Consider the following 24,079-nt stretch of genomic DNA (forward strand, 5'->3'; position numbering starts at 1 on the left):
TATCGAAGTCTCCACACTAAGTCACATGTACCTATGGGGTTGATGAGCTCGCATTTAATTACATTTTTTGGTCATACCGGTAGTCCCATTCCACGTTATAAGCTGGTCGAACAGAGAAAATACCAGTCTTTGTCATGCTCCATGCCACGAAATTTGTCATTTCATGGATAGGCAGGGGAATTGCTAAGATCCTTTGTGCACCATCATGCCAAAAGGTTTGATTTACTAGATCTTCATCCTAGTCTCCCGATACTGGATCAATATAAGGTCACAAACTAGAGAAAGGAGTTGATTACCCCTATTGGTTATCGTCGTCCTAGAGGGAAATTGTGGGATCCAGGCATCTTCCAAAATTTTAATTTTTTTCACCATTACCAACTCTCCAAGTGTGACACGTCCTGTTACTCGTTGGAGAATTAATCTTTTTTTCTTGAAAAGGTTATTGTTTTATTGGGTCATCTCAAAAGCTTATTGGGCCAAAGGGATAAATCTCATTGTGACCGTTTCTATTGTTCGGTGAAGAGGTACCAGCTTTCATGTGTGTGACTGCGATCAATGGAACATGGGCCAACTTACTAACATTTTTATATGTTGTTTACTTCAGTTTGCATTTGCTAAAAAAACTTTGTTTCCACCTATCCTGTCCTTTCTGTTTTTTTTCTTTTTTGGGTGAAATCATGATTATTTTTTAGATGTATGAACACCTTTTTTAACATGTGAATATTTCTTTTCAAAAAACGAACATCTATCTTCATACACATGAATATTTTTTTAGAAAAATATGAAGTTTTTTTGGAGTACATGAACATTTATTGTGATATGTGTGTTTTTCTTTGCTTGCAATATATGATTTTTTTCACATATAAGATAAAAAACACCAAGACTTATTTGAAATATTTGAACATTTTCTTCTTCATTTTTGAAACACATGAATATTTTTTTCTCACGGACACTGAATCTGTTACATAGAGGTGAACATTTCTTTTTAACAACACATTATCATTTTAGTTAGTGTTAATCTGCTCTATAAAATTACCGATAATAAATATATTTTAAAAGATTTATAGAAAAAGAAAAATAACACTATCTATTAAAGGGACAAACAAGATTCTGCCCATGTACTCCCTTCGTTCGGAATTACTTGTCTTGAAAATGGATGTATCTAGAACTAAAATACATCTAGATACATCCATTTCTGCGACAAGTAATTCCGAACAGAGGGAGTATAAAGCTTCATGCGATGCAGGCTTATGGGCCTATTGCTCGCAAGAGGTCACATTTAGCAAGACCGACTGAAAAAAAAAACGCTACAAAATTGACAGTGAAAAAAATGTGGAATGAAAATCGTTTGAATGATTTACAGTAAAGAGTTATTCAACAGTCGTAGTTTTCATTACAATTAAGTTAAATTTGCTATAAACATATCGTCAACATCCTTATACATATCCTCGCAAAAAAAAAATCCTTATACATATCCTATCATTTCTGGCAAAAACCAAACTCATACGGGCCAAATACAAACGACGTACTACTAGCATGACACACCCAAGCTAAGAACTGCCGCGAACCCTCTTCGTAGATAAAATCACAATGGAACCCCGCATTTCCACGAGGAGCAAAAACTCTCATCTCCATCACTGCTTGCTCCGCCGCCGCAGGTTGTACCTCCGGCTACCCGACGTGGTGATGGAGTTCTCGGCGACCTCTTCCGGCAGGGCATTGTACCTCCGGCGAGTTTGCGCCGGCAAGGCGTAGTTAGGGTCGGCTGTGCTGTCCGCCTCATCCGTCAGCTCGTCGAAGACCCACGAGTAATTCCTCAGGCTCTCGTCGCTCTCCGAGCCGTAGGAGAGCATCCTGTCGCCTGCGTTCTTCTCCAGTGTCCGGACCTTCTCCACCAGCGTCTGGAGCAGCCGGTGGTTCAGCACTTCATAGTCCCTGAAACATAACGTTTCAACAAAGTTAATTAAGTTCAACCATCTTTTTGTAAGTGCGCAATCTGGGAGTTCGTGGTTTCTTACTCACCTGAACGTGAATATGGAATGCAATATCTGAATAGTGGCGGCAGCCAGGAACAACAATCTGACCAAGAACACCTTGGACAGGACCCAGAACTGGTTGTCGAAGTTGCCGGCTGCGAACTTGATCAGGCCCATCTCTAGCAGGAGCGTGATGCACAAACCTGCCCAAAAAGATGTTAGAAAATCGAACAAGATGCAGTGACATAGATGCAATGGGTTGCAGCAACTAGTTCAGAGATTAAGAAAACTGAAGAAAAACAAAGCCCTTACCGAAGTAGAGTTGGCCTCTGATGCTGAACGTCTGCTTGGCGCTGGTGAGCATGTAGATGATGAAGACGATGCAGCAATAGAAGAAGAAGGCCTTGATGAAGCGGGACTCGGCTAGAATTGCGTTGTGAAGGATGTAGAGCTTGTCCAGCGCCGCGAAGATGTTGGCCTGCTTCGCTCTGAACTCCTCCTGCAGGCCCAAACAAGTTTAGTTAGCAAGCAGGCTTGAATCCTTTTGTTTAAAGTACTCTATTATGAAACTAATATTATTTGAGAAATAATAACCAAGTACCTGAGCTGCCAGTATGGAGTGTGAATTCAAAATGAGATGATCATGAGCCTGCCGGATCTGCTCCTGCTTGGACAGCAACTCTTCCTGCTGACGCTGCCCAAACAGTGCAAATTTCTCCAAAGTTTCCCTGCAATTTCAGATAAAAATCAGCATCTCTTTGAGTCCACAGTCCACACACACATTAAAAAAAAGTTTAAAAATTCAGCTATGTTTGATGCGACAAAACGCATTACCTGCTTTCCTCCAGAGCCTGTGACTGAAAAATGTGGAGGCTAGTCAATCCATCCATGGCCTTGTTCTGCCCATCCAAGAGCTGCATCTGATTCTCCAGCGATTTGCCCGCCACATTCCCAATCTCATCCGCGGTGCCCTGCAGAACCAGCATCTTGGAAGACATCAGGTCGCCGACAGTTGCAATCTCCTTCTGAATGCCCACGGCCTCCTCCGTGAGCTTCCCCATCCCGTCCCCCAGCTTATCGTACGACTCCTGGATGCGCTCCATGCCGGCCTCGATCTTCTTCCTCATCTCGGCCTGCCCTTCCTTGAGCTCCGCCTGGGAGGCGGCGATCTCCTTGGACTGATCGGAGATGGTCCTGGAGTGCGCCAGCACGTCGTCGATCTGCGCGCCGACGCCCTTGGACGTCTCCGCGAGGCGGTCCGCCTGCGCCTCGATGGACGACAGCGCGTCCCGCACCTTCCCGGACTCCTTGATGATCTCCTCCGACCGCGCCTCGATCACCTCCAGCTTCTCCTCCGCCGACTTGGAGGACCTCGTCAGGTCGTTCACCAGCCGCTCCGTGCTGTGCTTGAAGGCCTCCGCCTGCAGCTGGTGGCACAGCGTGTTGGTCTCCAGGAAGAACTCGAGGAACACCTTGCTCTCCGAGTCGCCCAGCTTCTTGCGGCAGTGCACCATCCTGGAGCCGCCGGCGCAGGACGGGAAGGCCGGGCGGCCCGAGTCCTCCTGGTAGCAGCTGCTGAGGTGCCACGCGAGGCGCGCCTGCCGCTCCTTGTCGGCCATGATCTCGCCGCAGCTGGCGAAGAGGTTCCGGTACGCGTCCTGCCAGCAGTTCTTGGGCCCCGCGAGCTTGTTCCGCGCGTTCTCCAGCAGCTTCACCCCTCGCGGGTTGTTGGTGACGTCCATGGAGAAGTCGGCCACCGCGCCGTCGAGCTCCATCATCGGGGCCCTGTTACCGGCCGCCGAGGACGACGAAGACGAGAAAATGTTCCACGAGAGCCCGCTGCCCCGCAGAGGGCACAGCCACAAGCAGGCCAAAATCAACAGGACAAACGACGCATTCTTCCTCATGGCGCTGGCCGATCAATTAGGCACCCGCAAAAAAAGAGTGATCTTGGTGGAGACTGGAGAGTTGAATCAGAGGTCAATTGCAGTGTAAATCTTCCCTGCCAAGGACAAGGATGGTCAAGAAAGCAAGAATTAAAACGTATTCACTGGATGCAGATTGTTGTCATGCTCGCATCATAATTCATATTAACTCTGAAATTCTTGATTAATTACCAAATTAAAGAGGCCAGATCGAAATCCCAAGTTCCTGATTCCAATTACTCGACCACGTACTGTAAAATCCAACTAGTATCAAAATCCAATTCAGTCAGTTCCAGCCTAATGCAAGAAACGATCTTCTCCCCGGCCGAGACAAGAGAGAAGCACAAGAGCGCGACGGGTTGGTGCCCTGCCGTGTGAAAGGGTATGGGCGCCGGATAAATATAGTGCCCCGCGTTTCTTCGCCGGCAAGGCAGAGGTAAGATCCGATCGGAGATTTTAAGGGGAAAAAAATAGTACTACGTCGGTTTGGGGCTTTTGACACCACGGATGAAAGGGACCCGGACAGCGCACACTCGCACTACTCATGCACTGAACCGGACAGGATTTCACGGGAGCAATGGCGGTTTCGTCGTGTTATTTTGGAATTTCCTTTGGTTAATTAATAAAACACTGGGCACTACTGGGATGTCGACGGAAATGCCAAAAGAGAAGAGAGTTCAGAGATCTCTTGCCATGCTATGTTCCGTTCGCGGCAAGGAGGCTTTGTTAATTACAGTAACCACCAGTTGGATCGCCAACCAACTAGTGTTAAGTCGGCGCCATTGTAGGTCGGTGGCACTGCCTTACGCCACAAGATTCAGAGAACAGCCCGGCCGGGCCAGCCATGTCAGAGCGAAGCAATCCCCTTTCTCCTACGTGGGACGGACGCGGCATTGCGTTGAGTACTGAGCAGTGCACCGACTGACATGAACGCTGGATTTCTGCTATCTTCCCTCCCGATCATGTGGTTCTGACACACTATCCTACAGAAAACGAAGCTTTTGTACGCATGAAACACTACGATCTAGGAGTAATTCATCCAAAGCTTTGTTCATGGATCGCATCGCGCGCAGCCATGCACCGGGGAGAAAGCAGAGCAAACTAGAAAGAAACTCGGTCGCAAAACCAAAATTGGGAAGAGACGAGGCACCATTTCACTAGGAAAAGAGAAGAAGAAGAAGAGACAAGCGGCGAGGAGAATGATCTGCGGGAACTCACCGGCGGTGGCGAATCAGACCGTTGGCTTGAGTCGCGGCGATGATGGGGGAGGAGCGGCCTGACGACAGCAGGAGACGATCGAGACAGGGCGGGGCCGCAGCGGGTGAGTGGCGCGTATATATAGTGGAGTGGGGGAAGCCGGCTGTGGTTTGGACGTTTGGTAGGGGTGGAAAGAAACTGGCGGGGCCGCCGCGGTGAAAACGTCGCGTTGGTTCGCGCGAGAGGGCGCCTCCTCCTCCTCCTCCTCCTCCCCGCGTAGGAAAGAAATGGGAACAGTGGTCGAGAGACCAAGAGTCGCAAAACCACCGCGTGGTTAAATTTGGTCACTCGTTGCGCCCGTTCAGTGGAGAGACGCCACCTCATCACGGAGTAGTACCACCGTCCATATTTGCCAGCGTGCTGGCACTTCCGCCGAATGCAAAACCTGTGATTAGAAGCACTTTCGTGCTCGTTCCTTCTTTTTTTGCAGATTAAAGCTGTGTTTGCAAATTTTGCATTGCAATCGCAAACACGCCCACTCCGCCGCTCTCTTCTCTCAATGTTTTTTTTTGAAGTTCACCGTATGTATCATTGATCACAAATAAGATGAATACAAGCACGCACGTGGAACTGATCAGAAGGGTCGGAAGACAACACGTGTCCTTAGAACTTTGTAGAAAATACTCTCCAAAAAAGAAAAGTACAGAGAAATCCTTAAGTAATCCTGCGACTGCCATCACCGCTGCTAACTACCGCCAGACTCATAGAAAAGCCATTGCCAAGAAATACGTTGTGAATCGATGAAGAAGCCCGTTGTCGGCAAGTCCGTTGTCGTTGTGGTGCGTCTACCGGGGATCATCCCCACCCTCCACGATTCCCGGAACCACTGTTAGCCATCGACGTCTTCAAGGCCGAGCGCCGGATCCACCACCATCAATCCTCAAGCGTAGATCCAGAATTGTCATTCTCTCTCGCCCACCGGTGACACCACCTAGGATGACGGCCACCGACCGAAGACCTAAAACCGCAGACCAAAAGGGTCGACGGGAGACTGAGCACATTGGCTCCTCGATGCTGTCGAAACAAGACTGGAACCGAGGCATTATTCTTGGATGTGTCGTTCCTGTCACTGTCAGAAGCTACGTCGCCCCCACACACGAACCCTACCCTATCTATGACCAGAGCCAAACCACCGGGGTCCCCATCCCTTCCAGCCACCGGAGCAGATGGAGGAGGCAGTGACTGGTGATGTCGCCTGAAGGAAGAAGGCGGTCAATTGTGTTCGCCTGTCTAGTCGCCTCACTGAAGCGTTTAGGAGTGAAGTAGTATGCGTATGGCTGGTGGGGGTGGTGGCGTGATAGGGATGGTCGGCCTCTCCCTCCTCTGCTCTTCGGCTGGGAGTGATGGCCGGTGGTAGCCTTGTTGGGGGTGTCGGTGGCCCTGCGTATGGCGCCGTTGGCTTGCCAGTGGTGGCGGGGGCAAACCGGGGAGGGGGTAGGGGGCTTCACGGTCATGTCGATGTCGAGATCAAGAGTCGCCAGGCGTGTCGTGTTGGTGGTCCTAGTCCCCCGGTGAGCAATGTGGTGGCTGCGGCAAGGCCGGTGGCTGCTGGCAACCCTCCCCCTATTTGGATCTGGCTGGCTGGGCCACCTTCATGCAAAAGTGTTTGTTTTGGGGTGGAAGCAAGTGCCTTCTATCCTTCACCGGTCGGCGTCATCCATTTGCCCGGGTGGCGATTGAGTGGTGGTCTTGGTTGCTAGGGCGGCAGACTAGGTGGTGGGAGTTGCGGTGATCGTGGGCGAGGCGCGCGCCTCAGGTGCGAGGTGGTTGCCATGGTCGGTCGGGTGGCATGGTGGCCGGTGCTTCGGCGAGCGGTGGCGTTTCAGAGGTGGAACATGTGTGCCTAGGGATAATACTTGCCCGGCTTTGGTCAAACCAATGGCGTCCGTGGGCGTCATCTCCTTCCTAGAGGCACCGTCACGAGTACGCTCCTCCTTTGGATTGGTTATTTGCATCGAGCGCCAACGGCGCTCCGATGTTGTTTCCCTTCTTGAAGGGGTTGTTTTGGAGGCCAACATTCGTCAGCGTAGCTTCGTCTCTTTGTGACACTTCTATCATGGTGGAGAACTCCGACTACTTCAAGTAGGGCCCTTATTGCACATTCGCCGTTGGCTTGGTGTGTTGGGGTGGTGTGGCTGTTCTTTTGCCTGTTGTATCTAGCCTTGAGTGTGTGTGTGCGCTGTGTTGTGGTGTTGAGTTGTATGCATTGATTTTGTATGGTCGGTGCTTTATTTATAAAGCAGGGCAAGAGTCTTTTTTGGTATCGTTTAGAATTTGACGAATGTGTCGCATCATTTTAAACGTGTCCACATAACAAATATTTCTTCACGGGCTTGTCTGGTAGCCTACACGAGGCTCATACATGGTCTAGTGACCCAAGATTCGGCTGTTTGCTTATCCATAAGCTTGCATGAGCCTGCACGACACGAAGCTCAAAGCACCTCTCAGCCAGGCTCTGGGGGAACGTCTTAAGCGGTCGTTTCCTGAGAGGCAGACTTGTTGAAGTGCAATTTACACTTCACGGGAGGATGCGGGCTGGATTTTGCAAACGGCCAATCATGATGTAGAATGTGGCCTAAAGACTGCATGCCTTCAAACAGGCTCCACTAAGCCAGACTCCTAGGAAACGTGAATAGTGTGTTAGTATCGAAGCAATCCCTATATGTTACAAATCCGACTTTCTGCAGCAAAAACGTTAAAAAAATGTGTCATAATGCCTGCTGCAAACATATCTAAAAAAGCAAAGACGACATTTTTTTTGCAATATAAGAAAATCACCTTGAAGCATACATTCAAAATATTTCCAACATGTCACTTGTGGATACACAACAAACATCAATACACACTTGCAGCTTGTTGAAACATGATGCAGCGGGGAAATCTTGATTTGACTTGCATCTTATCACCAACAACGGAGGCAACATGCATAATTTTCATTTGGAGCTCTAGCGCGAGCTTATCTACAATAGCAAGCGCCACGAGCTCCCACCGAAGCAGAGGGGGGAGAAGCCAGCGTTGTTTCAGGACCAAGAAGAGACTCACGCTTCGTCAAAGAAGAAAAGAAGAGTGAGTCGCGCTTGAGCTAATGAGCAAGGGCTCATTCAGTTTGCAAGTTTTTTGGAGGATTCTTATCCTCATTTTTTTCCCTATGCATGATATTTGCTTCATAGGATTGGGGATACTAGATTTGTTAGAATTGTGTCCATATTAGACTGATTCCTAACATGTTAGAAAAGATTCCCCACAATTCTTACCATTACGTGAGGCCTCATGGAAAATTCCGAAGGACTGAAGTGTATAGGGCATCCTAATCCTTTACCTTTTCAATTTCTTTGATTTCGAAATCCTGTAAACGGAATGAGCCCCAAGTATACGGCAATATGCATGTGTGGCACGCAATTTCCTGCTAATATCGACAGTAAGATGATGCCTCGGTGAACTATGAATGGGCCATTTTATTTGTCCCGGAAATAAAATGTCGTAGACATACATGCGAAACCCCAATAAATTGCTGTATCACCTACATATATAGCCATACAACCATACAGAAGAAGAGTACACGCACGTGGTTCACTGCAACTGTAGTCCTTGTGGTTTTATATTCACAGCAGAGTTTCAGTTTCTGTATCCCCCAATCTTCATGTCTTATGGGCTGAAAACACGTTATTCATGTCTGGCGAATCGAGACTTGGACTCGTCGATTTGGCGCTTCATGCCGCCACGATGGGGTAGGACGCGCAGGTAGCAACAGCTGCATCATTTGCGACAGTCAAGTCAGTATCGCGTCACGAGTGCGCTATGGCATGAAGAGCAAACAAAAGATGGAAGTGCACACGGAATGGTACTCACCACACATGTTCTTGCCCATTTCCATCTTGAAGTAACCATTGTCACCCCAGTCAGCGCCCCAGGAGTTCTTGATGAGCCAATATGGGACGCCGTTCTCCACACCATAGCCAACCGCCAAGACGGCGTGGTTCACATCCTAGTAGTTTCAGCACAACTTGCATTTTCAGAACAAAATGGTAGAACAGTGCAGTGATACAAGGGTAGGAAGCACATGATAGTTTGATGGCCTACAGTTTAGTCGTACTCACATCAGGTGTAGTACCACAATGGTCACTGGTGTAAACTCCGCTCTTGTACTGCCTGAAACCGTCGATCACCTCAAAGGCGACACTGACTGGGCGAACCAACCCAACGGCGTTCTTCAGCTCGTCCTCAGCATTCTTAACAGCGACAAAAAGATCAGCATAAATTAAAACTTGGGTTAGTTGATTATAAATAATTAAGATCAACTAGAGCGGAGCCCCTTTTCCTTACCAGTGTGATGTTAACTGAGTCCAAAACCTGAACTACAGCATTTTCAGCCTTGTAATGGCAGACGCCATTGACACCCTTGTAAGGGTAGGACTCCTCGGTGTCAATGCCACCATTGTATTTGATGTACTCAAATGCCTGGGATGGAAGGCCTCCGCTGCATCCAAAGTTGTTGAATCCACCGGCACAGTCAACCAGCTGTTGCTCTGAAAGAGAGATGTTCTTTCCAGTGGCCTGAGTATATGCTGCCTCAAGTGCGCCAGTAGTGCTGCAAGAATAAGTATAGTAATTCAATTGCTTTGTTTGTGGAACAACCCATTTCTTCTTTTTCCTTTTGAGGAAATATTCTAGGAAATGAGCTATCTTCTCGATTGGCAATCACATAAAAGAGTGCAATGCTGAAAATATGCCATGAACATTTAAAAATATATATAGAGAGAGCTTGTAGCTAGGCTACTTTAATAGATGCCAATGAGAATACTTTTGTACAGAAAATGGACAAAAGTCACAGGGTAAGTTTATTATTAAAATGCTTAAATCGCACCCAATCATACAAATTCACATAACATGATAACATACAAATCTAACTTTATGTTTTCTTGTCAGTCTAGGCCTTCAGACTGAAAGTGAACTAATGATGTAACTACTGAATCTTACCGTGATCACAAAGTTTTCACGTAATTAGGGTAAGTAACTTCATTGAAGACTGCGATATATATTTATCTGTATGCCACTTGACCGAATAATTGCTTAAAATTGGGCGCATTTTACAGCCTTTTGCTACAATTAACGTTCCTCGGATGTTAACTGTAAAATTTTGCTGAAGTCATGAAGCAAATTCTTCCACTGATGCTTATGTTACTAGCTTCATATGGCACTGTAACTTGTGTGCATATGGAACTGCATTCGGCTGACAATATTTGAAAGATATATTACTTCTATTTAGATGTGGGAATAATGAACAGGAGACATGAAAGGCCCCATAAGATAACAACTGGTCACCAAACACCAACTGAAAGAGACCATGAAATCAATATTATATACATAATCATATTAGTTGCTCAGTTATTTACTTGCTCGCATGTCACACGAGTGCAGTATTTTAACTCCTTTGTTGAACACTTCCAATTAATTCGTGATTGTGTCTGATGAAAAAGATCTCAAGAATACTCAACCACCGCTCTGAGAGCCAGCATTTTTCAACTATGGCAATGGATCAATCTGTCGGTCCCCGTCCTGGGCCATCAGATGTAGTTTTTAATACTAGTACTTTATTAGAAGCAGCACGATTCGAAGGCGCGTCCACAAATATATTACTTTCAGGTCGATGATTGAATTAAAGTCTCTTTGTTCTATGGCCCAGACAATTAACTGGATCAGATCGATCATTCTACTTCCTGACGGATACATTGGTTATTACAGTATGAATGTCAAAGTTGAAAAACACCAGATTTGAGCACGCTTCACCATGAGCAGGTACAGTATTGGGCACATTGGTTATTATTGATACAGCGGGGCATGTGGGGAGAAAAACAGCACTGTAGAAATTCAGTAGTTACCTGAACGTCCAGCAGGAGCCGCAATGGGACTGGTCTTTTACGGGGCTAACGATCCCATCCTCCCTCCAGTCTTTCTGCAGCAATGACAACATCACTTACTCCCCACATTAATGGAGTCGATTGGTACGTACACCAACTCTGCTTGCTGGATCAAGCGGCACAATACTTGCAAATTAAGCGTCAACGGCTACAACAGGATATAGTCTATGCTATACAGTCTTAGCACAACCATACTACTTATAAATAGCAAGAAGTATTGTGCGGCATTCCTTACAAACAGGCGATCAGCAAGAAGGTTCATTGGCTGATTTGTACATAAAAGTAGTAAACTTTTAACTACATCATGTGCTGGGACCGTGGAAGGAACAGCTAACACGGCCTTCCTTGTCGGGGGGACAATAAAGTCCCGAGGACAATAATTAGCACACGTTGGCCCTGCTGAGCAAATACAGCGACCAGCAAAATCTGCAGCAATTCAGGCAAAGCAGAAAGCTCGATAGCTAGCTGGTTTGAAACGCAAATTAGTCAAGGTGATTTTTTTTCCTGATTTTCGAACAGAGTATGACATCTGAAACTTTCAGACCATGGGGCCCTGCTCGTTCTCAGCAACCGTTACTGACGATACAATACAGGGTACGCAGCTACGCTAGCAACAGTTCATACAGGGTATGCCTTGATGGGATTTCTCATTTCTGTGACGAGTAAGTAAACAGTAAACGTAAAACTTACGGTCTCCGGGAGCGCGGCGGCGTCGCGCATCAGGTGGTTGCCGGCGAGCGTCGCCGAGCAGGTCTGCGCCGCGCCGAGCCGGGTCGCCTGGAACTCCTCCCAGCTCATGTCCGAGAAGCCTGCGGGACAGCAAAAGCGACGAGCGTTTTGAGGACCCGGAGGGACCGGAAGGGGACGGTGGGGATTAGGAGATGGTCGGGGATCGTACGGTTGATGCCGAGGCGGTAGGGGAGGCCCTTCCGGTTGGTGGAGCGCACCTCCTCGAGGCTCTCGGAGAAGATCCGGAACCGCCTCCGCACCTCCGCCGCGCTCTCGTAGCTCTTGCCGTACCTGCGAAAGCGGATCGAATGAACCGACCGGGATGTCAGCTGTCATGGGGTGGGGGAAGGCGGCGGCCGAGCAGCCGAGCAGACGGAGAGTCGACGGGCAGGGGATTGGGGGTATGCAGCACGGACCTGACGGCGAAGCGCGCGAAGCGGAGGGCGTGGCGGGTGCGGCCGAGCGCGGCGAGGACGGTGGACTCGAGCGTCGAGGCGGCGCGCTCGGTGACGGGCCGGATCGGGTTGGAGTCGGCGAAGGAGGAGGAGGCGACGGCGACGGCGGCCGTGGCCAGGACGGCGAGCGCCAGGAGGAGGATGCGGGCGTGGGCCATTTCGCCGGCGGATGGGTGGCAGTAGTTTACTGGGTTGGGTAGGCGGGCAGGCCAGTAGGGAGCTCGCGTCCCGGTGCCGGGGGTTTTATATCGGGGAGCGCACCGGGGCACGCTTGACCACTTGTTTGAGACTCTCGAAATGCTGTACGCAGAGGATATTTGTGATCTGCAGTAGTAAGTACAGTATAATCTACTCCTCCTCTAGTGAGGATTACTATTCTTTGTCTCAATCTTCAAGGCCAAATATCCAGCGCGATAACATCGTGCGCATGTTTATTTCAATGCGACCAATATATTATATAAAAGTTCACTGGTAACACAAACAACTTGACATAATAAAAATAACATCGAGGCCCGCAGACCACTAAATAATCATTGTCGCTGCTCTTCTACTGGAGCCGGTCTAAAGGGGTGTTTGGTTCAGAAGTCTTAGGACTTTTTCTAGTCTCAGGGACTAATCAAAAAAGACTCTCTAGTAAAGTCTTTTTCTAGTCCCGGTAGAAAAAGTCCCTCCCGTTTGGTTCTTAGGGACTTTTTAGGGACTTTTTCTAGTCTCTGGGACTAAAAAGTCCCTGAACCAAACACCCCCTAACTTTGTCGATGGTAGCCAAGAACTATCCGTACACGTGTTTCTAGAAACCAGCGGCCTGCAGCTGGAGCTACAGCCGTCGTCGTTTAACTCTTGCATCGATCTGAAGCGTTTGGCACAAGATCTCGCAACCGTTGGGTCTGCGTCCAAGCTTTGTCTCCACGGACAAAGTCGAGAAATATCGAAGCCCATAAGACCAGCTCGAAGATGAAGCGGCGCCGTTCACCCGAGCGTCACCCCTACGAAGACTACAAAAATTCTAACCTGGACTACTAGCCGGAGCCGATGCACCGGATTTTCTCTCCCCGCCACTAACCGTCGGAGCGACAAACAAAGGAAAGGCAAATCCCAAGCTCACCGACGGAACCTGAAGCGGATGAGTTCTTTGCCCTAGCGGCCCCTCATGCCAGGGGAAGGAAAAATCATTGCTTGATTCTAACACATGTTCATGTTCTTTTGGGTTTTTTTTTTTGCGGGTAACACATGTGCATGTTAGGTACTCCTAGTCTTTATAACTTTCGTTGAACACCAAATCAACATGGAAAATCCCGAGAGCATGAAACATCAGTAAAGTGAATGGCTTCGTTCGGAGGAGTGTACTGTCATGGATTCTTGTGTTTTGTCGGGGGAATCTAATTCTGATGAGTACCAGTAGTATTATTTTGTACTAGTAATATAAGTGATCTGGAAGCGGGATATGGCTGACTCATCCGAGTACTGGGGGCATTTTTCCAACACGGTGACGCCAGGGGTGACGACGCGGCCAATGAGTGAGCTCGGGGAAGCTGAGCCGATTGGCCAGCAGAGTGGCGGAAGCTGGACAAAAATGGCGCGGCAGTACTCTCCGCCTCGGCCAAGACGATATTTTGCTGGGACGGATCAGCGCGTGATTGGTCCGGCGATGCCCGTCGGAATGGTGACAACGGCAGCAGAAAGCGATCCGTCTTGGACACTGCCACTAGAGTACCATAACGTCATCCGGCGAGCAGCGCCCGGAGTTCAGAGCTCGGAGGATTCTGTAACGTATTCGTACGGTATTCTGCCAGTGTGGCGGCGCAACAGAATCATGCATGGGAGGTGCGGCTCGAGCTTGCTTTTCATAGGGGCTTGCCGGCGGACGGCGTTTGGAGGGTACACGTAGCCGCCGGTGTGCTCGGTCGAGCGTCGACGTCACGGTATCTACTCGGCGACGACGACTGCTGCGGTGATAGAGGATGGTGGAGAGGCATCCACGGCAGTGTTGCCATCGTGGAGCGTCAGCATTCGTGGACTGGATTTGTTTACGTGCAACTCAACGTCAGTGCTCTTTCGTGACAAGGAACAACACCTAAAATATCCTACTAGGCGCACCATGGAATGAGACAAACGTACTTCATAGGTTTTACTTTATTTCGTAGGTACAAACATTTCCTTAAAAAATATATACTCCAGTTTACAAGAGCAATGATATTTATGAAAATGTTATCTAGCTGACGTTCACTCCTGGCTTTCCTGGTGCGGCGCAAGCCGAAGCGTTGCATCCCTCGCACGAATCTCGACGGTGCGGCGAGTCGACGGCGACCGTTCGTTCCCAGGATGGCGCGTGATCGACGTGGGGTGATGGGGTGGTTTCTATTACGTGGTGGATTTTGGAACGGCTCCTCCCACTCGCTCGCCCCGCTCGCATTTCACATGCCTCTTCCTCTCCACATGCATGACACGTCGTCCTGTTTTGACAATCCATGGTGCCATTGCGTCAAACTTCGAGGTAGGTCCAATTCCCACCAACGAGTTTTTTGCTCGGGATTGAATGTGCTCGCTGGTAAGAGCTGAAAGCCAGTGATGGGAAAGGAATAGAAGGTGGCGTTGTTTTGATGGGTGACCGATACGTCCATTTTGCATGACGTTTTTCTACTGTTATTTATAATTTTTTGGTCATTATTTCACTTCATGATGCAATTATAATGTCTATTATCTCTTAATTTGCAAGATCTATATGAAGAGGGAAATTGCTAGCGACTGGAATTCTGGACTTAAAAGAGCTACAACAAAGATAGCTATTCTACGGAGTTCCAAGTGACCTGAAACTTCACGATTTTTTTTAATGAATATATAAAAAATATTGGAACGAAGAACTACTGAGGGGGCCACCTCTCCACAAGACAACAAGGCGTGCCCACCCCCAGGGCGCGTCCTGATGTCTTGTGGGGCCCACAGATGCCCTCTAGTACCCTCCTTCTGCTATATGAAGCCATTTGCCCTAAAAAATAAGGAGAATGCTTTCAGGATGAAGCGCCACAGTCTCGAGGCGGAACCTGGGCATGAGCACTTTTCCTCTCCGGCAGAGCGATTCCGTCGGGGATACTTCCCTCCACGCGGGAGGGGGGATCGAAGCCATCGGCATCACCAACATTTCTCTCATCGTGGGAGGACCAATCTTCATCAACATCTTCACCAACACCATCTCTAGGATCGGAGAAAATAGGTCTAGAGGGGGTGAATAGACTCTTAACCAACGAGAGGTGCAATTTTTAGTTCTCTTGAAGTTTAGGAAGATTTTGGCACTTGTTAAGATATCACCAAGACTTCCTACACATGCATATCTAGAGATAGAGCAGCGGAAATAGTAAAGCATGCAATTGTGCGGAAGTAAGGGGTGTAAATGGAAATTCAGACGCAATGAAGATACGATGATTTTTGGCATGGTTTCGATAGATGGTGCTATCGTACATCCACATTGATGGATACTTCAACCCACGGAGGGTAACGGTTGCGCGAGTCCACAGAGGGCTCCACCCATGAAGGGTCCACGAAGAAGCAACCTTGCCTATCCCACCATGGCTTACATCCACGAATGACTAGCCTCACTTGGGTAGATCTTCACGAAGTAGGCGATCTCCTTGCCCTTACAAACTCCTTGGTTCAACTCCACACCTTGGAGGCTCCCAAGTGACACCTAATCAATCTAGGAGACACCACTCTCCAAAAGGTAAAAGACGGTGTTGTTCATGATGAACTCCTTGCTCTTGTGCTTCAAATGATAGTCCCCCAACACTCAAACACTCTCTCACATATTTGGCTTTTGGTAGGAGAGGGGAATGAATGGAAAGCAACTTGGGGAAGGCTAGAAATCAAGGTTCAAATGGTTGGGTTGGAATCTATTGATATCAACACATGAGTAAGTGGTTCTCTTCTCAGAAATGAGTCGTAGGAGTTGGGTTTCGTTCTGATGGCTCTCTTGGAGAATAAGTGGTGGCGGAGGGGTATATATAGGCAACACCAAAAATCCAACCGTTACAAGTCTTTGACCCAACTCAGTGACACCGACATGAAAATCTCAGTGAGAGCGACTAGTGTAAAAGTCTTGACCGTTAGGCTTTTCGGTGAGACCGAACAGAACATCTCGAAGGGGCCGAAGTGCAATGGCTAGGGCAAGATCTTGTTTTGGAAATTCCGAGCGGTTCATCTCGGTGATTCCGAAATGAAGCAACTTCATCACAGAAACTTGGTCAAGCCATCTCGGTGAGACCAAGATCCATTTCGGCTATACCGAAGTGTTAGGGTTTGGCATGTGGCAATGTATATGGTAATCTTGGTGGGTCCAGATGAGAGCTTTTCGGTGGGGCCGAGATCAACTTTAGGGTTTTGAATGGGAATGGAGTGGATAAGTGTATGAGGATTTCGGTGCAATATCACTAAGCACTTGAGTAATTGAGTCATGACCAAAACCTCATCCCCTTTTAATAGTATTGGCTTTCCTATGGACTCAATGTGATCTTGGGACACTTAACAAAAAAATGTAGAGTCTTTGGAGCTTTGCCCTTGTCCTTATCATTTTGAAGGGGTCCACATCCTCATGTCCTTGCCATGCTAGTGTTGAACTTATCTGAAATGTACTAGATAAAGGTGTTAGTCCAACAACATGTATGTTGACATTAATTACCAAAACCACCAAGGGAGAAAATGTGCTTTCAATCTCCCCCTTTTGGTATGATGACAACATACATGAAAGCTTCAAGTAAGAATATAGCATAAAGTATATATGAAAGCTTTGAAGGAACATGCAAAATGCATATGCTCCTCCTACAAGTGTGCAATCATGTAAATGATAGTAGCTCATGAACTAGGAGTGCACAATAGGAAGGATGAGTAATGAGTTACATGTATCTAGGCTATATGCACCAGAGTAACTTGATGAAAGATATACCTTCATGTCCATGATTCTTTCTTGCAAACGATATGTGCAACAAGCAAGAGATCATCATGCACATGAGTGTGATGCATGTACTTACCTTGAGGTTCTTGATCAAGTTCTTCAAGAGAATAAGCTTGAGAAAACAAGGTTAGGTAACACAAGATAATTTCTCCAAGATAGGATACAAGACAAACAAGGAATCCAAGATTGGGATGACATGTGTGAGATAAGTATCACTAACTGAGTACTCCCTTTAGGTGCAAACATGTCCCCAAAAGCTCAAACACGATTTGCAATAAAATTCCAAGGATTTTTCTCCCTTAAACTTGAAATTCCTCCCCCTGAATCTAATATTGGATAATAGGAGTAGGTAGGGAGATAAAATCAGAGCACAAACTAAAATCAGAGCAAACTTTATTAGCAAGCTGAGTCAGCGCAAAGATAGACAATAAAGACTCAACTAGAATTAACGACATGTTTCTCCCCTCTTAGAAACATGCAAGTTCTCTCCTCTTTTGTAAAACACATCTCTCTTCTATTAGAGATAAGCTTTGATGTGCATCTCTCTCCCCTTTGACATCAATTTCCAATAAGGGTCTAGCTTCAAGGTTATGGGTCAAGTGAGTGTGGTCCTGGAGAGACACAGCTAAGCATGATCTGATTTTAGATGCGATTAGTGGGAAAGAATCATTGAGTGGAGCTGGCTAAAGAGAATAAACAATTTGGCAAAAGGTTCTTTCAGCAGTGAAGTCAGTGACACCGAGTTGCTCTGATCGGTGACTCCAAGTTAAGGAGTGTATAGACAGACCACATCGGCTGGTCCGAGTTAGTCCTTTTCGGTTGCACCAATGAACTGCGTGCAGGGTTTAGTTGCACTTCGGTGTGAGTAATGTGTGCCAAGCCGGAGAGACTGAGTTCATCACACAGAGAAAAAAATCAACTCAGTTCACTGATGACCCACAAGTATGGTGGATCAATCGTAGTCCTTTCGATAAGTAAGAGTGTCGAACCCAACGAGGAGCAGAAGGAAATGACAAGCAATTTTTATTAAGGTATTTTCTGCAAGCACTGAAATTATCGGTAACAGATAGTTTGGTATCAAGGTAATTTGTAACGAGCAACAAGTAGCAATAGTAACAAAGGTGCAACAAGGTATCCCAATCCTTTTTGTAGCAAATGACAAGCCGGAACTTTCTCTTATAGCAAGTAAAACGCTCATGAGGACACACGGGAATTTCATCTAGTCACTTTCATCATATTTGTTTGATTCTCGTTCGTTACTTTGATAATTTGATATGTGGGTGGACCGGTGCTTGGGTGATGTTCTTACTTAAACAATCCTCCCACTTATGATTAACCCCTCTGATGACCCACAAGTATAGGGGATCAATCGTAGTCCTTTCGATAAGTAGGAGTGTCGAACCCTGTTGGGAATCGTTGCATGGAAAACAAAAAGAATTCTACGCACACGCAATGATCTATCCATGGAGACGCATAGCAACGATGGGAGAGTGTGTCTACGTACCCTCGTAGACCGTAAGCGGAAGCATTTCTCAACGCGGTTGATGTAGTCGAACTTCTTTCGCGCTTCAACCGATCAAGTACTGAACGCACGGCACCTCTGCGTTCTGCACACGTTCAGCTCGGTGACGTCCCACGCCTTCTTGATCTAGCAAGATGTCGAGGTAGTAGATGAGTTCCGTCAGCACGACGGCGTGGTGACCGTGATGGTGAAGTGATCCTCGCAGGGCTTCGCCTAAGCACTACGAAGATATGGCAGAGGGTGTAAACGGTGGGGGGGGGCACCGCACACGACTAGGCAATTGTCTGGGGTGTGCTAGGGGACCCCCATATATATATATATATATATAGGTGGGAGGGAGAGGGGAGGCAGCCAGGGTGTGCCCCAAGTAGGATCCGAATCCTACTTGGGGTTTCCCCAAGTGGGGCCCCCTTCCATAAAACACCAGAGAGAAAAGGGAAGGGGGAAGAGAGAAGGACGGGGGGGCAAACCCCCTCTTTTCCTTCTCCCAATTGGCCTCCTGCCATAGGGGGGTGCGCCACCCCTTGTGGGCTGGTGTGCTCCCCCACTCTTGGCCAATATGGCCCATATATTCCCCCGGGGGTGTCCGGTAACCCCTTCGGTACTCCGATAAATACCCGATACCTTCCGGAACACTTCCGGTGTCCGAATACGATCATCCTATATATCAATCTTTACCTCTCGACCATTTCGAGACTCCTCGTCATGTCCGTGATCTCATCCGGGACTCCGAACAACATTCGGTTACCAAATCACATAACTCATATAATACTATATCGTCAACGAACGTTAAGCGTGCGGACCCTACGGGTTCGAGAACTATGTAGACATGATCGAGACACCTCTCAGGTAAATAACCAATAGCGGAACCTGGATGCTCATATTTGCTCCTACATATTCTAAGAAGATCTTTATCGGTCGAACCGTTATGACAACATACGTTATTCCCTTTGTGTGTCAGTATGTTACTTGCCCGAGATTCGATTGTCGGTATCCTCATACCTAGTTCAATCTCGTTACCGGCAAGTCTCTTTACTTGTTCCGTAATACATCACCTCGTGACTAACTCCTTAGTCGTTTGCTTGCAAGCTTATGATGTGTATTACTGAGAGGGCCCAGAGATACCTCTCAGATACTCGGAGTGACAAATCCTAATCTCGATCTATGCCAACTCAACAAACACCTTCGAAGATACCTGTAGAGCATCTTTATGATCACCCAGTTACATTGTGACGTTTGATAGCACACAAGGTATTCCTCCGGTATCCGGGAGTTGTATAATCTCATAGTCGAAGGAATATGTATTTGACATGAAGAAAACAATAGCAATAAAACTGAACGATCATTATGCTAAGCTAACGGATGGGTCTTGTCCATCACATCATTCCCCTAATGATGTGATCCCATTATCAAATGATAACTCATGTCCATGGTAAGGAAACCTTAACCATCTTTGATCACCGAGCTAGTTGTTGGAAATATGCCCTAGAGGCAATAATAAACTGGTTGTTATTATATTTCCTTGTTCATGATAATTGTCTATTGTTCATGCTATAATTGTGTTATCCGGAAATCGTAATACATGTGTGAACACATAGACCATAACATGTCCCTAGTGAGCCTCTAGTTGACTAGCTCATTGATCAATAGATGGTTATGATTTCCTGACCATGGACATTGGATGTCATTGATAACGGGATCACATCATTAGGAGAATGATGTGGTGGACAAGACCCAATCCTAAGCATAGCACTAGATCGTGTAGTTCGTTTGCTAAAGCTTTTCTAATGTCAAGTATCATTTCCTTAGACCATGAGATCGTGCAACTCCCGGATACCGTAGGAATGCTTTGGGTGTACCAAACGTCACAACGTAACTGGGTGGCTATAAAGGTGCAGTGCAGGTATCTCCAAAAGTGTCTGTTGGGTTAGCACGGATCGAGACTGGGATTTGTCACTCCGTATGACGGAGAGGTATCTCTGGGCCCACTTGGTAATGCATCATCATAATGAGCTCAATGTGACTAAGTAGTTAGTCACGGGATCATGCATTACGGAACGAGTAAAGTGACTTGCCGGTAACGAGATTGAACGAGGTATTGGGATACCGACGATTGAATCTCGGGCAATTAACGTACCGATTGACAAAGGGAATTGTATACGGGATTGCTTGAATCCTCGACATCGCGGTTCATCTGATGAGATCATCGTGGAACATGTGGGAGCCAACATGGGTATCCAGATCTCGCTGTTGGTTATTGGCCGGACAGATGTCTCGGTCATGTCTGCATGACTCCCGAACCCGTAGGGTCTACATACTTAAGGTTCGATGACGCTAGGGTTATAGGGAAAGTTTGTACGTGGTTACCGAATGTTGTTTGGAGTCCCGGATGAGATCCCGGACGTCACGAGGAGTTCCGGAATGGTCCGGAGACGAAGATTTATATATGGGAAGTCCTTATTCGGTCGCCGGAAGTGTTCGGGGGTCTATCGGTATTGTACCGGGACCACCGGGAGGGTCCACCTGCCCCGGAGGGCCCTATGGGCGGAATATAGAGGGGAACCAGCCCCTAGGTGGGCTGGGTGCCAAACCCCCCTAGGGCCCATGCGCCTAGGGTTTGGGGGAAACCCTAAAGGGGGCGCCCCCCTTGGCTTGGGGGGGGGCAAGCCTCCCCCCTTGGCCGGCCCCCCTCTAGATCCATCTAGAGGGGGCCGGCCCCCCTCTCCCTTGCCCCTATAAATAGAGGGGGGTGGGAGGGCAGCCGCACCACATCCAAGGTGTAGCCCTCCCCCTCCCCAACACCTCCTCCTCCTCCCGCGAAGCTTGGCGAAGCCCTGCCGGAGTACCACGCTGCTCCAACACCACCACGCCGTCGTGCTGCTGCTGGACGGAGTCTTCCCCAACCTCTCCCTCTCTCCTTGCTGGATCAAGGCGTGGGAGATGTCACCCGGGCTGCACGTGTGTTGAACGCGGAGGCGCCGTTGTTCGGCGCTTGGATCGGAATCAACCGCGATCTGAATCGCTACGAGTACGACTCCCTCCGCGTTCTTGTAACGCTTCCGTGTCGCGATCTTCAAAGGTACGAAGATGCTCTCCCCTCTCGTTGCTAGTAAACTCCATAGATTGATCTTGGTGATGCGTAGAATTTTTTTAATTTCTGCAACGATCCCCAACACTAGTCTAGTAGAGGCTCACTAGGGACACGGTGTTTGTTTATGTATTCACACATGTATTAAGGTTTTCAATCAATACAATTATAGCATGAATAATAAACCTTTATCATGAATAGGAAATATAAAATAAAAACTTTATTATTGCCTCTAGGGCATATTTCCTTCAGTCTCCCACTTGCACTAGAGCCAATAATCTAGTTCACATCGCCATGTGAATAACACCTATAGTTCACATCGCCATGTGATTAACACCTATAGTTCACATCGCCATGTGACCAACACCCAAAGGGTTTACTAGAGTCAATAATATAGTTCACATCGCCATGTGATTAACACCCAAAGAGTAATAAGGTGTGATCATGTTTTGCTTGTGAGAGAAGTTTACTCAACCGGTATGTTACATTCAGATCCGTATGTATTTTGCAAATTTCTATGTCTACAAAGCTCTGCATGGAGCTACTCCAGCTAATTGCTCCCACATTCAATATGTATCCAGATTGAGACTTAGAGTCATCTAGATTAGTATCAACACTTGCATCGACGTAACTCTTTACGACGAACTCTTTATCACCTCCATAACTGAGAAACATTTCCTTAGTCCTCTTTAAGGCACCTAAGGATAATTTTGACCGTTGTCTAGTGGTCCACTCTTGGATCACTCTTGTACCCTCTTTGCAGATAAGTGGCAAGACACACATCAGGTGTGGTACACAGCATGGCATATCGTATAGAACCTATGGCTGAGGCATAGGGAATGACTTTCATTCTCTCTCTATCTTCTGCCGTGGTCGGGCTTTCACTACTGCAGGATGCATGCTGCTAACGTGACACTACGATAAGAGACCCTTCGACGAAACTGTGTGCGATGCAATAATCGCAAACGGTGGTGTAAAAAACCCGTCAAAAAAGGTGCAAACCGTTAACGATGATGGATGCATCAAACACGGTTCAGATTTTAGTTGCGTGTGCGATGTAGGGCATACAATTCAGTTCAATTAACTGTTTGCGATGAGGAGGAACAAAAGAAACAGGCAGCCAGATGAAGGTGTGTGCGATATACAGCATACAATTCACTCGGATGAACTTTTTGTGATTAGGCAACAAAAAAACGGTCAGCCAGATCAAGGTGTGTGCGATATACGGCATGCGGTTCACTCGGATGAACTGTTTGCGTTGAGACATGAGAACATAAACGGTTCAATATAACAAGATGTGTGTGATACGCGGCAAACATGTCTGTAATCAGAAATGTGTGCGAAGAATGATAATAACACAGACGATTGCTGCTAATAAGACGTGTGTGTTGTGCGATGGGATTACATAGGTGGCTACTACACACATGACATTTCCACACACCAAAGTAAACTATATATTACATGCATGATTAATTAGGATAAACGGTCATTTGATCATCATCTACTTCTTGTGACGCTTGTTCTGCTTGTGGCTCGCTCCGGCCTCGTCGATCTCCGTAACAAGGCACTTCCTCATGTCAACGATCCGCCTATGCATCTCGTAGCATGTGTAAACGCTCTTGGCCGTGAACCTAAGCTGAGGTTCATCCAGTTGCCGCATCTAGACTCCGTGCTAGGATACAGGACGTGTTCTGTTGGGATTCTGCTTCATCTTTTCGTAGAATGGGTCGCTGATGGCCGAGGCGAGTTCAACCAGGGAGTCCTTCTCCGTGCTGCCCCTGACCCTGTAGTGCTCACGGATTTCAACAAGGTTCTCGCAGGCCAAGCCCCTAACCCTGAGCGCTTTTACATCATCGGTGGTTTCCACCATGGCAAACTTGTAGTCGGTGCTGTTGACAAACCTGGTGAAACGGTCGCAAGGATCTGTGGCCATGCAGTAGTGGTAGATGAGGAGATGATCACGCATGCACAACTGGGCGACGGCAACCTTCTGATCTATGTTGGGATGACCGGTGGTGTACGGGAGGTCGATGCCGACCACCTTTTACTTGTCTCGAGCAAGAAACTGCTCAACGGTGTTGATGTAGTCGTCCACCACGGCCGGGTCAATGGTGTACACCACCGAGAGATCCGTCTCCCTCGCGTGGGTCTCCACTTTATGCTCGTCGAACTCCATTGGAGCGCCGCTAGATATCCCCTCTCTATGTGTCGTCGTGGGTGTGTGATACGTCTCCGTCGTATCTATAATTTTTGATTGTTTCATGCCA

General features: G+C 47.6%; 2 protein-coding genes across 4 annotated transcripts; both read right to left on the reverse strand.

Annotated features, from left to right (window-relative positions):
• Positions 1-1,387: 1,387 nt before the first annotated feature.
• On the reverse strand, positions 1,388-5,204 carry LOC109751554 (protein GAMETE EXPRESSED 1). 2 transcript variants are annotated; one of them, XM_020310445.4, is made up of 6 exons: positions 5,120-5,204; positions 2,811-3,978; positions 2,578-2,704; positions 2,289-2,475; positions 2,023-2,179; positions 1,388-1,935 (listed from the first exon to the last, which is right to left on the reverse strand). In XM_020310445.4, the coding sequence occupies exons 2-6, from the start codon at positions 3,881-3,883 to the stop codon at positions 1,635-1,637; spliced, it is 1,845 nt and encodes a 614-aa protein (XP_020166034.1). In that variant the 5' UTR covers positions 3,884-3,978; positions 5,120-5,204; the 3' UTR covers positions 1,388-1,634. The 2 variants fall into 2 exon arrangements, with proteins under 2 accessions (XP_020166034.1, XP_020166026.1); XM_020310437.4 differs by lacking the exon at positions 5,120-5,204 and adding an exon at positions 4,094-4,304.
• Positions 5,205-8,593: 3,389 nt separating this feature from the next.
• Positions 8,594-13,490, reverse strand: LOC109751542 (thiol protease aleurain). Of its 2 annotated transcripts, XM_073500348.1 has the most exons (9): positions 13,366-13,490; positions 12,222-12,560; positions 11,975-12,096; positions 11,767-11,885; positions 11,038-11,111; positions 9,482-9,746; positions 9,256-9,387; positions 9,008-9,143; positions 8,594-8,909 (listed from the first exon to the last, which is right to left on the reverse strand). In XM_073500348.1, the coding sequence occupies exons 2-9, from the start codon at positions 12,416-12,418 to the stop codon at positions 8,869-8,871; spliced, it is 1,086 nt and encodes a 361-aa protein (XP_073356449.1). In that variant the 5' UTR covers positions 12,419-12,560; positions 13,366-13,490; the 3' UTR covers positions 8,594-8,868. The 2 variants fall into 2 exon arrangements, with proteins under 2 accessions (XP_073356449.1, XP_020166016.1); XM_020310427.4 differs by lacking the exon at positions 13,366-13,490 and having other exon boundaries at positions 12,222-12,616.
• Positions 13,491-24,079: the final 10,589 nt, after the last annotated feature.

The sequence above is a fragment of the Aegilops tauschii genome, chromosome 5 (assembly GCF_002575655.3).
Source record: "Aegilops tauschii subsp. strangulata cultivar AL8/78 chromosome 5, Aet v6.0, whole genome shotgun sequence".
Classification (NCBI taxonomy): domain Eukaryota; kingdom Viridiplantae; phylum Streptophyta; class Magnoliopsida; order Poales; family Poaceae; genus Aegilops; species Aegilops tauschii.

Coding starts and splice junctions, on each gene's coding strand:
- LOC109751554 (XM_020310445.4), bottom strand. CDS start 3,883: ATGAGGAAGAATGCGTCGTTTGTCCTGTTGATTTTGGCCTGCTTGTGG. Junction 2,476..2,577: donor ACTCCATACTGGCAGCTCAG/GTACTTGGTTAT, acceptor TTGGGCCTGCAG/GAGGAGTTCAGAGCGAAGCA. Junction 2,180..2,288: donor CAGAGGCCAACTCTACTTCG/GTAAGGGCTTTG, acceptor CTTTTTGGGCAG/GTTTGTGCATCACGCTCCTG.
- LOC109751542 (XM_073500348.1), bottom strand. CDS start 12,418: ATGGCCCACGCCCGCATCCTCCTCCTGGCGCTCGCCGTCCTGGCCACG. Junction 11,886..11,974: donor CTACCGCCTCGGCATCAACC/GTACGATCCCCG, acceptor GCTGTCCCGCAG/GCTTCTCGGACATGAGCTGG. Junction 9,388..9,481: donor ACTCAGTTAACATCACACTG/GTAAGGAAAAGG, acceptor GTCGCTGTTAAG/AATGCTGAGGACGAGCTGAA.